The following is a 13,522-nucleotide window of genomic DNA, read 5'->3' as shown; positions in this document are numbered from 1 at the left end:
AGGGCATGAGCTGAGTAAGCGCTAAATGAGAAAACTGACGGCAGAACACACACTGAAGGAAGGGGGGAGGGAAGGGGGTGAAGGGGAGGGAGTGGGGAGGGAATAATTGCATTAACTAATAGCAAAAAAAAAAAAAAAAAAAAAAACAACTTAAAAAAAGAAAAAAAAAACTAAAAAAAAAAACAAAATAAATACATAAATAAAAATATTTTAAAGTATAGATAATGATTGGGACGACAGGGACGTAGGTGACAAAGGGGAGGGGAGAGGGGGGGGGGGGAGAGAGGGGAACATAACAATTTAAATGTCCACCCCAGGACACCCATGAACAGCTTGAACAGGGCAGGCGAGAGGGAAATAGAGAACCTCAGGCAGCACATGCGGCTGGAGGGAAGCGAGAACTAACCAGACGTAATGCCGACTGGAAGATGCATCTTGAACCTGGTGTATACACTATGTAAAAAGTATAGGATACTGAACACGCACTACACCAGACACGCGCACCAAGCGGCGCAACACACCCAGCCACGGCACCAGCTTACTCCATAGACACGCGCACCCGCTCGATACACAAGCCTCCCAAGCGATATGACACAGAGGCACACTGAACCACAACGGAGGTACAAACTGCCCCACCGCGACCCTAGATCCCAAACCACCAGTAACAGAGACGCTAACCAGCAAGAGCAATGGTACCCCAGATACGGCCCCCCGTGACTAACCAACCCGAGCCCCCATCGAACCAAAGGGACATACCAAACCACCGAGGCACACGACCAACTCCCCCAAACTACCACAAGGCCCATAACATCTAGGTCCCCCCAGTAGAGCCGCGCATACAATGAGACAGACGGAACGACCAACACGCCAGGGTGCCATAGGGCATCTACACAAAAGCACCAACCTGCACGGAACACACCAAACGACCCACTTACATACTGCAGAGAGAGAATGAGCGGATGCACGACCTCACAGCCACCGATGAGACGGGAAACCACACTCCAAACCCAACACCGGAACTCTAACACTTATACAGACCCAGCTGGGCGACCTCCGACACATTGCCCGACACCCCCATAGGAATAGGACACACGGCCCCCTTAGTGGAAGGGGACGCGCACACCCCAGAGTCGACAAGGTCCCTCCAACAGGCCGGACACACAGTCGAACCAACGGGATAACTGTCCATTACCCTATACAGACACTGACCTCCATAGGCAGTGCACACATACACAGGGCAGGTAAATAACACACACACAAACACAACTACACAACGCACCCCACACAGACACGTGCTCCCCGAATCAATCCACCCAGACCAAACGGGTTTCCTCCCAGGTAGAGAAGTACGGGACAACACCATCAGAGCCCTGAACATCATAGCCCACGTCAAAACACAACGGAAGCCAGTGCTACTCCTGTCAACTGACGCGGAAAAAGCGTTCGACAGGGTAGACTGGGACATGATGTTCGCCACCCTACGACAATTCGGCATAGGGGCAAGATACCTCACCTGGGTGACGGCACTCTACACTCACCCGACGGCAAGGATCAGGATAAATGGCGCATTATCAGACCCGTTCCACATCCTCAACGGGACCAGGCAAGGCTGCCCACTCTCGCCCTTATTGTTTGCAATGACACTGGAGCCCTTCCTCAATAGGATCCGACAGAACACAGATATACAAGGAATGAGGATTGGACACTCGCACCATAAAATCCTGGCCTACGCGGACGACCTCCTGTTCGTGGTCACGAACCCGGAGACCTCCCTCCGGGCCATACAGGGGGAATTTGAACAATACGGCCGACTATCGAACCTCCAAATCAACTACTCAAAGTCGGAGATCTTAAATTTAAACATCAACCACGCACTGAGTGCCACGATCCGGAGACAACACCCATATCGCTGGTGTGACCACCGGATGAGATACCTGGGGGTCTGGCTCACGCCCAACCCAGCAGACCTATACACACACAATTACCTCCCCATGCTAAAAAAGGCAACGGAGGAACTGCACAAATGGAACTCCTACTACATATCATGGCTAGGAAGGGTAAATGCGGTCAAAATGACGCTGCTTCCCAAACTACTATTCATATTTCAAACAGTCCCGATAACAGCCCCACCAACCTTCTTCAAGACTCTGAAAACGGAAGTCCGTAAATTCATATGGAAGGGCAAGTCTCCCCGGGTAGCGCACGCCCAACTAATCCTCCCCAAACTCCGCGGGGGACTGGCACTGCCAGACTTTGAAAAGTACTATCACGCGGCACACCTCACGAGAATCATCAGTTGGACGGTGGCCAGCGGCACGAAACCATGGACCCAACTAGAGTCAGACACGACCAACTGCGACCTCAGAACACTACCTTGGATCCCGAAAGAAGCATACAAACATAAACACATCAACAACCCATTTGTGGCGGCCACCATGCGAGTCTGGCACGGACAAGGCACAAGGCAATACCTAACGACGGACCCAGGCCCACTCCTCCCCTTGAAAGGCAACCCAGATTTCCCAGCAGGGGACATGGGCCCAACCCCATACCCAATAGGGCACAAGCCAATCATCCGCATGAAGGATGTCCTTCGGAACCCCTTCGACATCCGACCGCTGAACGAAATATTCCCGGATAGACCGCATACATTTGCGCACACACTCCAGAGGGCACAAATGACACGATACGCCCGATCCATCCCTCAAAAACCATCTCTCCTGAGAGACCTAACAACGTTTGAACACATCTGTATGCAAGACACAGAGCCGCCGCGCGCCATATCACAAATCTATACGCTCCTAATCACGAGCAGATATATACTAGCACCCCCGTGCATCAGACAGTGGGAGGAGGAACTAGAAGAACCCATGACAGAGGCGGAATGGAACACCCTCATCACCTTGATACAGAAAACGCCAGGCTCAGCACGCCTACAGGAGAACTCCTACAAACTCTTCACCAGGTGGTACTTGACACCAACAACGCTCCATGCAAGAAACCCGGAGATACCAGACACCTGCTGGAGATGCGAGGGGGCAGTGGGGACGTTCACACACATCTGGTGGACATGCCCCAAGATCCGCCCATACTGGGAGACGGTCCGGAAAACTATACATGAAGTAACGGATGAATTACTGCCTGAGACCCCAGCCGCCTTCCTTCTACACAAAACCACCATGCCGACACAGACATACATCAGATCCATTATTCCCAGACTACTCAATGCAGCCAAAGCGACCATCCCCATCTACTGGAAGCAAACTACTACACCCCCACTGAGTCGCTGGATAGAAGAGGTGGAAGCGACGCGAAAATTTGAGGACCTGAAAGCCGACACCACGCGACAAAGAGATCGCTACACTCAACGCTGGTTTCACTGGCTACGCCACACCGCGTCGGACCCCTTCCAAAGCCGCCTCGCAGCAAACACCCCTGAGAGGAACGAGCGAGAGGGAGAAGGGCTCGAGCGGGAGTCCGGGGACTGAACGGAACGGGGCGGCGACGGGGGACTGGAAAACAGAAAACAGGCCACCAACCCTCCCCTCACCCACCCATCCATGACACATCCACACACACTAACACACACAAAATTCGACTTCGGACACGAGAGAAAGTTACACCACCATATGAAGTGCAGGGGAAGCACACCGCGACCACAACCAACCACAGGCCAAAATGATACACGCATGACAAACCTAACCCACACAACACAAACACCGGAGTACATTCCGAGAGCTTACGACGAACAAACACGGTATGACCAAGACGTGACAAAGTAATATAATTGCTCCCACACCACAGACTCGAACACAGGAGACACGGGCCGCGACAACGACCCCTCCATCCCACACATCAAATGTAAAACTAAATCCTGACCCGCGCATTAGCTGAACAACCAGTTAGGTAAAAGCGACAACATGACCAAAGAATGAGACACGCCCAGACCAGAGGAACTACATAGCGACAACCCAAGGGCATGAACCCACCGGGAACACTGGATACAGTGCTGCCCATAGGACCGCAACAAGCCCCGCTCACACCACGCACCCATACAATACACAACCACACACTGCCTTCAAAACGCTCCAACCGCACATAAGGCAGACGGCCACCTCTGTAGATACGACACACAGCGCTACAACACGCGACAAAACCCAAAACACACACAGGAACACGCCCACACTCATCGAACTACACACACACACACACAAACCAAACTAAAGGCAACACACGCACTATGACAGATGATAAAGATGCAAAAACAGCCCCCGAGCGGGCAACCAAACGCTACACCAGACGTAAGGAGAACCATGCCTCAGTGCAGGTAGCAAAGCGTTATGTACAAAGTTATGAAAACGAAGCTAAATGTTGTGTTTGATGTAATGAGTAAAAAGCCTCTGCGTAGGCAACTGTATGTTGTGATGGATGTAATGAGTAAACGCCTCTGCGCAGGCAACTGCATATACAGATTGACGCAAAGAGAAACATGCCTCTGCGCAGGCAACCGAACGTAATGATTGAATGCAATGGTAACCCACGCTTATGACATGACACCAATAAAAATATTTAAAACAAAACACAAACAAACCATAAACTAGAACTTCTGTTCATTAAAATATATTCACACGGTCTTCCCACGGAGCTCCGCTCAGACCCTGAGCAAAAACACGGAAAAACTACAATATTGTGGAATTCCGACCCAAGAGACAGACACCCTCCAAAAGCAGAGACTATGGGGAAAAAGAATAAGAGACATCAAGGTCCTGCCAAGACCCAGCAACCTGACATCAGACTAGCTTTTGAGCGGCCGGCGAACTCAGAGACCCAAGATGGCGCCTGAGGCCTGCTGCACACCAGAGGCATCTGAAGCCTCCCTGGAAGAAGAAGACTCACTGCCTTCTCCTAGATCCTCTGCCACAGAATCTGAAGAAGACGAGGCGCCTGCCACAAGAGGGAACATAAAACTGCTCCTGGTGGAGATGAGACAGGTATGGAAGGGCGACCTCCAGAAAATGCAGAAAGAAGTGGAGGGGGTACGGCAGAAGGTCAATTCACTAGAAATGAGAGAAACCTCCAGGGACGAAAAAATGAGCACCGCAAGCCGAGATATTCAAGAGCTTACCTCACAGGTAAAGCAAATGAAACGTTCACTCACCACAATGGAGGTCAGACACAGGCGGAAAAACCTGCGCCTCAGAGGCATCCCCAAAAGGGTCGACAGCACGCAGCTCTTGCCCTACTCCCACAGCCTCCTGACAGCCATGGGCATTGCCGATAACCTCGACCTACCACAGATCACCTCGGCGTTTAGAGTGCGGAAGTCAGCGGCAGCGCCAGAATCGGCACCTAGAGATGTAATAGTGCTGACCCGAGACATATCCGTGAGATCCACCATACTCGCAAAATCCAGAGAATTGGGGACAGTATTGATGGACGGCCACAGAATAGCTGTCTACCCGGACACTCCATTCTCCATTCTCATGGAAAAGAGACAGCTGGCACCTATAGCCAAGAAGCTAAGAGACACCACTATCGGGTACCGCTGGGGCTTGGAGGGATCCCTCCTCACAGAAATTAAAGGAGAGAGCTATACACTCACCTCAGGGGACGACCTGGAGCTCTTTCTACAAAGGGCAGGCCTAACAACCACTCCACAGCAAAGCATCCCTCCTCCCACCAAAGATCCGGGGGGCTCGGAAGGTGTCAGAGACCGCCGACACAGTATTCCGCCCAACATCACGCTCAAGAAGCTGACTCCACTATCTAAAGGCGTGAAACCAAAACCCGACAAATAACGGAGTCCACACAGAGATAGAAGAAGCCGTATAGTCCCCTCCGCGACTCACCGCTTTACAACGATCCACAGGACTTTGCTACTGGACACTGATCCTTAAGGTCCTCTAACGACCACAGTAACTACTTAAATAGCAAAGACTGCCATACACTGTATTACTGGCTTACTGTATTATTGCTTTCTATTGTTAAACCCTTTAACTTTGTTCCCAATACGTTGTCAATATGCTCACACATTACACTAAATTTGAATATACTGGAAAAAACAAATGTATTTGTTGTTCTAAAATGAATAAAATACAAATTGAGAAAAAAAATAAAATATATATTCACACACTTAAATTATAAAAGCAAAACAAATTTAATAAATAGAACATTCCCTAAATCCATACCACGTTAGTATCTGTAAAGCCTCTCCTCGTCAAACCGTTAAGTGGGGAGTGCTTTTGATCATTTAGAACAGAGGTGGCCAAAAGGTAGACCCTCAGCTGTTGTCGAACCATAACTCCCATGATGCTTTTCCAATCTTTAGTCTGTCAAAGCATCATGGCAGATGTAGTTCTGTAACAATTGCAATCTACCCTTTTCCTTGTCTGCTGAATATTTTGATCCGATTCTATTCATTCTAAAGCTAATACTCCTAATCCAACCTTGCTCACACATTAAATAAAGTCCACGGCCAGGCTAGCTCATCTATTGTTTAATTAACTTAGAATAGCTGAAAGTAGCCCTCTGAAAGCCTGGCTTTTGCAGTTTGTTTGCCAAAATATGGTAAGTAAAATAAATAAATAAAAAGACTCTGTATGACCTACAACTGTGGCTTTCAGCAGCAATCCTGACCGTTTTTGTTGCATTATAACGTTTTACAAGTGGTTAAAATAATACAGCATTAAAAAAGTATTACTTTTTTTTTTACCTTTGTCATGTTTGGGGTGTGTGATGCTATTTGTTTAATGTATGTTTGTTTCCTGCTGCTGTAACTTTCACTTCCTTGTCTTGTAGGACGGGTAACACTGCAAGTATAAAAGAAGATAAACGAAGACCCTACACCATGGAGAGACATTTATTTTAAGAACAGAAGGTTCATGTCTGGAAAGGTTTAGAGAGGAATAAGATCAGAGAGAAACATTGAAGTGCCATTGGATAGAATGGAAGCTATGTTTAGGTAGCAACTTCAGCTGTGACTAATTGGTTTTACACTGGTGGTGCAAGAGACGTTACATTCTGCAATGGACTTTACACAATGGCTCAATACTACGATGTCTGGCAGTCAAAGAGACATACATTCGTATGTTTTCTTGCCACGAAATGGGTCTTGGGGAGATGAACTAGAGGATGTTGATGTGAGTATGAACCTTGATCTGTTTATCGGGTATTATTCTGTTCCGATTTCCTGTACATTGGGGAAATGACTGTAGGATTTATTACACTATCTGTTACAGTAGGTTAAACATAAGTAGGATGCTGTGCTCATTGCACTGCTTTTACTACAAGAAAGTGTTTGTTTGGAATATTTTTCAAAATATGTGAATCCTATATTTATTCTTCCTTTTCACAGGTTTAATACCTTTTCTTACCTGCCCAACCTGTACAATCAGGTTTGCCATTTTTTTTTCCAGTTTATAAAATATAGTGGGGTTGGTTTGTTGTTGTGATTCTTCCCCCCCCCCCCCCATTACTTCCCTATTGACATTACCTCTTCTGAAGTCTTGTGCCCAGCCTGTCCGAACCAAATTAAGTTAGACAGTGATGGCCATCTTCCTTCCCCTCTAAGGCAGTGGTGCCCAAAAGGTAGATCCCTGGATGTTTTAGAACTACAACTCCCATGATGCTTGTCATGCCTATAGTTTTAAAACATCTGGGGATCTACCTTTTTGGAAACCCTGCTCCAAGGTATTCAACTAGAGGTGAAGTAGGCTGGTTCTTAAACCAAACTCAAACCTAAAGCTCTGTTTAACTGTTGGCCACTGTCCTCTCATATGGGGACTGCTGATCTATTTTCTCTGATGCTCACAGACACAGATGCACACCCACAGATTTACACTGGCAGATGCAAACAGTCTGTCCCATGCACACAGACCTTTCTGGAAATATGTCCAGCAGCATCCTGAGTGGGAGTGTTGTTCTGACCTCAGCAGCGAGGGTGCACATGGCTAGAAGGATTCTTGCATTTTCTGCTATGTTAGTAACTAAGCATCAAACTGCTCCATTGCCAATCTGGACGGGTACCAGCCACCTAGCAATTGTTTCTTGATTTAGCGGACATGAAGAGCATTAATTTTACATTGTGATCGCAAGATAGTAGGTATATAGAATTCTTAATTTAAACCCCTTTTAAAATGTGGTCATCTTTCCCCACCTGTCCATCTCTGAGCATAGACCTGTCTATGCCAGGAACATACAGGTTTATAGTGCGGGATAAATGGCAAGGGAGAGCAGGAGAATAATCCCACAAGTGGTTTTCCTGTTCTCTGTTACAGATATTCCACCAGCAAGCATTTCTCACACATTCTTTGTAAATATAGGACTTAAGTGACTGATAACACTTCGTTCTGATGCCAACATGTCCAGATCCACAGGGAGGATTTCCTTGCTTGGGGAAGTGTCCACCAACTCATTTTTTTGTGCAGAGGAGCAAGGAGGACTGTAGGGTAACCCACACTAACCATTAGTGTAACTGTCCATGACCCCTCCAAAAAGAGGGACAGCAGGCAAGTAACTGTATAATCTCTCCCAAAGCAATGATACTTCTCCTTTATCTTAAGGGTAAATGATATATTTGTTGCATTGGGAGTTATACACTTAATTGAACCTAGCATGACCGCTTCACTTTAAGCATATCTAGAGAAGGATTGCTGTGCTCAGTCTACAGAGCCAAGTGTCATTTTACCTGTGCTTCAGTATGATTTACTCTGCCTTTTTATACAGGCACCTTATTTACTGCATGTTGCGTTATTGCTGCATACAGTGGCCTTTTTGTCAAGCTATTTTTAAAGCACACTTAAATGGGCCACCAGGGAGGTCTGATTGCCCTGACAGGTTCATTCCATTTCAGCTGCTTAGTTGCTTTTACTAAAGTGAATTTCAAACTTAAGGGCAAAACTGCTGAAATTGGGGAAAATATGAATTCTATGTCAGCTGTGCTTTCAGTTCTTCTATGTGGCCCTTTAATTTATCACTTTAGTAAATTACCATGTATGTGTATATTTGGAGTCTTAATATATCAAACTTTAATTCATTCCAAAGACACAATAATAACACAAGACTCAAAGGGGGATAGATTGATTTTGCTAAATAATTTAATTAAATCCATCAGAACATTCCAACACAGGAAATATCACAACATATTTTTTTTTTTTTTTTAAATATGATTTTGTGATGTGATGGTATATATGCTTTATGTCCTTCTTAATCTTCTTTTCTTTATTTCCCTTTTTTTTGGTGCAGTGTCAGGAGGTAGGGAAGCTGAATGTGTCACTACGTTGCTCCTTTGTCAGAACAACCTCAGATTGCAATGATACTGATGGATACTTTAGTTACCTGGAAGGGGCATTTTGCACATTTTCCCCTCAGCTGTTCCCTCTGGCTATCTTTTTATATGTAAGTGCCTATAGAAAAACAAGTTGCAGAGAGTTGTTTGGAAGGCTATGATTATTACTTGCTGGGTGGACTAGTTCTGACTGTATTGATAGGTTTCGTGTCGGCTGCCTGCATACATGCTTGGTGGGTCAATTATTGTGGGCAGGAGCAGACCATCGAGAGAAAAAGGGTAGAAGAACCCTTTGGGTTCTATAATGCAGACATCCCAACTTGCAAAAATGCATTTCAAGGAGGTGGATACACACAGCCTGCAAACGTGTGAACACCTTGACACGCAGATACACGCACTGGCACATACACCCAGATGGACACATTGACATACAGAGACACACACACACACTCTCACACACTGACACAAACACTCAGATACACTCCTGTTAGCTTACCTTTGTGTCCTGGACATTGGCTTGCTCTGGTCCTGGCTGAGTCTGATGGGAGTGGGCATAAAGTAGCAGCTCATTCCAGCCTCTTTTCTGCCTCCATGCTGCTATGTGCTTCTGCTGACTCCATGCTTCCTCCTACCTCCAGTCCTCCTGGGCAGTGCTCTGTGAAGCAGGGAGGAAGTAACAGGCTGTCATCACTTCCTCCCTGACAGCTGATACTATGGTCGGCTCTTAAAGGGCTGGCACCCCACCCTGCTTAGTGAGTATGAGGAAAGGGGGCACAAATTATGTATAATATCTGGTAATCAATACACAGAATCTGACGTGTATTGTATGTCAGTGTGTGTGTGTGTGTGTGAGATATAAATGATTTGCGGGTGTCAAGGAGCCGCATGCAAATTGCAGGAGTCTCTCGGAACTACCGGGAGACTTGGGATGTCTGATAATGGATATACAGTAAACTAACAAACATGTGAGTTGTGAAACCTTCCTGGATAGGAATGGCTAATCTTATGTTGTCCGCTGCCTTCAGAGATGGAATTGTACGTGTGCTGTGTCTCACCTCTTACTGTGTTTCTCCATAGGCCATGTGGCTCATCTACCTCTTTATCATCCTTGCTGTTACTGCAGAAAAGTTGTGAGTAAAATTTGATTATTTTGAGTAGAATTTGCATGGTTTAACCTCACTTCACATCTTGGGAGGACAGTGACCTACTATTTAGCTTTTATTTTGTGAATTTTATTTTTCAGCTTTTGTCCTAACCTATCTGCCATCGCGTCCAGCCTCAGGCTTTCCCATAATGTAGCAGTATCCTTTTTCAATCTCCTGTTTTCTTTTCCTAGAAAAATAGAATAAATGGGATTATGGTAGCTAGAGAATGCTGGAGATCACCGTATTGCATTGTGTTAGTGGAAGGAAGAGGCATATTTAGAGAGGGGGTGCACTTTTGGCAGTAATGCATTTTCCTTGACATTTGGCCTGCATGGTGTAACTTTCCTTGCATTTGGAAATGGTGCTCCCGATGTTTTCAGTGCTGTGGCTGCATTTTCTGACTCCAGGACAGCAGGATTGGCTATTGGAGCACTCTTTGGTATGTATTCCAGGAAACTCTAGTCTATATTCTATAGATCAACACAGGTTGCAGAAAACTTTAAAATCCTGGAACTGAGCATGGGGGATACATGGAACATTGGTAACTGGTACACTTGTAACTATGTATTAACATTTTAATAGTCATACATTTGCAACAGTAACTTCATAAAACCAATTAATCGCACTGTGTTTCTTACCAGCCCATCTAAAAGAACATCATGTTCAATTTAATCTGCAAATCATTCCTGACTTGGGGGAGATTCATACACAAAATATCTCTAAATTAAAAATCTATATTGTGCAAAAGTCGAGGTCTATGCACTCGGCGTTCTAAATCACGACAGCCTTTATTAGCCACCTTGAGAAAGGTCACCGTAAGTGGCCAAAATGTTTTCAGCTCCGCGTTGCTTAGTGTTTTGACTCTGTTGTCCAAAAACATTGTTTTGTTTATTTATTTATTTTTTTTTTAATCTGTTGTATTTTAGTGAACCTGGTTAATGGAGTGCATTCGCTTACACTCGATACGAAGATAAAATAAAAATATAGGCTTGATGACATGCATAAGCTGTTTGAGGTCACTTTGTATTAGGGGCACCTACAAATAAATGTAAAGTGTCTGGGATTTTCTCCTTCTTCTTACCTCACATTCAAGTTCTGCTCCAGTGTGCAAAAAATCTAAAATGAAAATGTGGATGAGGTTTGATTTATATGTTACTTGTGCCAGGTGCTGGTGTGTTTGTCACAACGGTGGTGGCAGGAGGCATTGCTTTCGTGAAGCCATTCACAGCTGCTTCTCGTCCGTTCCTGCGAGATATTGTTTTTTACATGTCTGCTATATTCCTCACCTTCTACGTGTTGTACCAAGGTTCTATAAGCCTCGCTGAGGTACTGGGTAAGTGGATGGCACTAATTTCTCGATTTAATTCTCCTAATCTATTCCCACCAGAGTTGTTTTCTTTGTGATTAACATGCCATATGTTCTCTTGCCCTTATTGCAGTGTACTTGTTGTTGTACATGGCTTATGTCCTAGTGGTTGTCCTCTCCTCTTGGATCTATCGGAGGATGCGGCAGAGTACATTTTCTGCTCCAAATTCAGAGGAGGCAGGTGGGTATTTCCCTTTTTTATTTTTTTATTTATTGCTTTCTGTGGTAATAGTCACTTTTGTGTAGCTTGTTTAGGTCTTTTCAAAAAATTTGTAATTTTAACTATCAATAGTTTTATATACGCCATTAACTACTAATTATATACTTTTTGTATACTATATTATAAAGCACTCTAACTATAAAGCCACCTGTCAATCAAAAAGTGATCCAATACAACATGTGCATAATTGGGCATAAAAAAAGAGGGAATGCCATTACATTTAACTTGCAACTGATGTTCAACAGGTCTTCTTGTTCCAGTGTAAATAATACTCATTTTTTTTTTATTTATTTTTTATGCATGTTGATTCCCTCACTTATTAATTGTTTTGGACATATGTTGACTGCAGCATGGGAAAAAAGTGTTTTAATATATTATATAGTAAATTGTGTGTGTTTGTTTATATTTCTCATGCAACACTTGTTGTTCTCCAAATACACCAATACCACAGTGCTATTCCCTAAAAAATACAGAATTCAGTTGCATAATTAGCAGCTTTGTTAGGTTGAATCTTCATAGGGTACTATAAAGTAGAAACTGAAAACTGCTTTAAATAGTCCATGCATAGTATAGTGGGATACTGCTCTGTAAGCCTGTGCTTTAAAGGTATGCACTTTGCCTGGGTATGCAAACCAATTGCAAACCAGTCAAAGGGTTGATGGATATAAATTCCTTCTAATAGAATATTGTGTTTTGGGTAAAACGGCATACAGAAATAAGAATTATCTGCATATGACACATACAGGGCCGCCATCAGGGGGTGACAACCCAACCATGACGGTTGTCACGGGCCGGGCGGCCCTGGCGGGCCCGGACTGCTCTGGCAGTCCTGGCCCCACTTTCCCTCTCTGCACACATAGATAGCGAATATCGCGATCTATGTGTGCAGCCGCGGGCCCCCGGCTCCCTGTTACCGCAGAGGGGGCCCAGGCAGCACACTGCTTCTCCTCTTCTCTGCTCTCTTCTTATAACTCTCGCGAGACTTGGTTGCCATTGCAACGCTCCGCGGGTCTCGCGAGAATTATTGGAAGAGAGGAGAGAAGAGGAGAAGCTGTGTGCTGCCTGGGCCCCCTCTGCGGTAACAGGGAGCTGGGGGCCCCCCCACCGGACCACCAGGGATGGAATCTCCCCCCTCCCTGGACACGGGTAAGCAGGGAGGGGGGAGAAACATTTTATTAAATACAACAAAAAAAAACACACTCTACATACACTGACACAACACACACTCTACATACACTGACACAACACACACTCTACATACACTGACACAACACACACTCTACATACACTGACACAACACACACTCTACATACACTGACACAACACACACTCTACATACACTGACACAACACACACTCTACATACACTGACACAACACACACTCTACATACACTGACACAACACACACTCTACATACACTGACACAACACACACTCTACATACACTGACACAACACACACACACTCTACATACACTGACACAACACACACACACTCTACATACAC

The 13,522-nt window shown here is 45.4% G+C and overlaps 1 protein-coding gene across 2 annotated transcripts in view; it reads left to right on the top strand.

Annotated features, from left to right (window-relative positions):
- The window catches only part of SLC8B1 (solute carrier family 8 member B1), a 42,531-nt gene that overhangs the window by 18,952 nt on the left and 10,057 nt on the right, over positions 1-13,522 (top strand). The window contains exons 2-8 of one of the 2 annotated variants that reach the window (XM_063454695.1): positions 6,799-7,133; positions 9,244-9,396; positions 10,364-10,416; positions 10,530-10,588; positions 10,766-10,870; positions 11,597-11,764; positions 11,871-11,978. In XM_063454695.1, coding sequence (XP_063310765.1) covers positions 7,026-7,133; positions 9,244-9,396; positions 10,364-10,416; positions 10,530-10,588; positions 10,766-10,870; positions 11,597-11,764; positions 11,871-11,978 — 754 coding nt within the window. In that variant the 5' untranslated portion in view covers positions 6,799-7,025. Of the gene's footprint in view, positions 1-6,798; positions 7,140-9,243; positions 9,397-10,363; positions 10,417-10,529; positions 10,589-10,765; positions 10,871-11,596; positions 11,765-11,870; positions 11,979-13,522 lie in introns of both variants that reach the window. The other variant, XM_063454694.1, reaches the window with a different exon arrangement.

Source organism: Pelobates fuscus, chromosome 5 (genome assembly GCF_036172605.1).
Source record: "Pelobates fuscus isolate aPelFus1 chromosome 5, aPelFus1.pri, whole genome shotgun sequence".
Classification (NCBI taxonomy): domain Eukaryota; kingdom Metazoa; phylum Chordata; class Amphibia; order Anura; family Pelobatidae; genus Pelobates; species Pelobates fuscus.
This window is presented reverse-complemented; position numbering and strand designations above follow the sequence as displayed.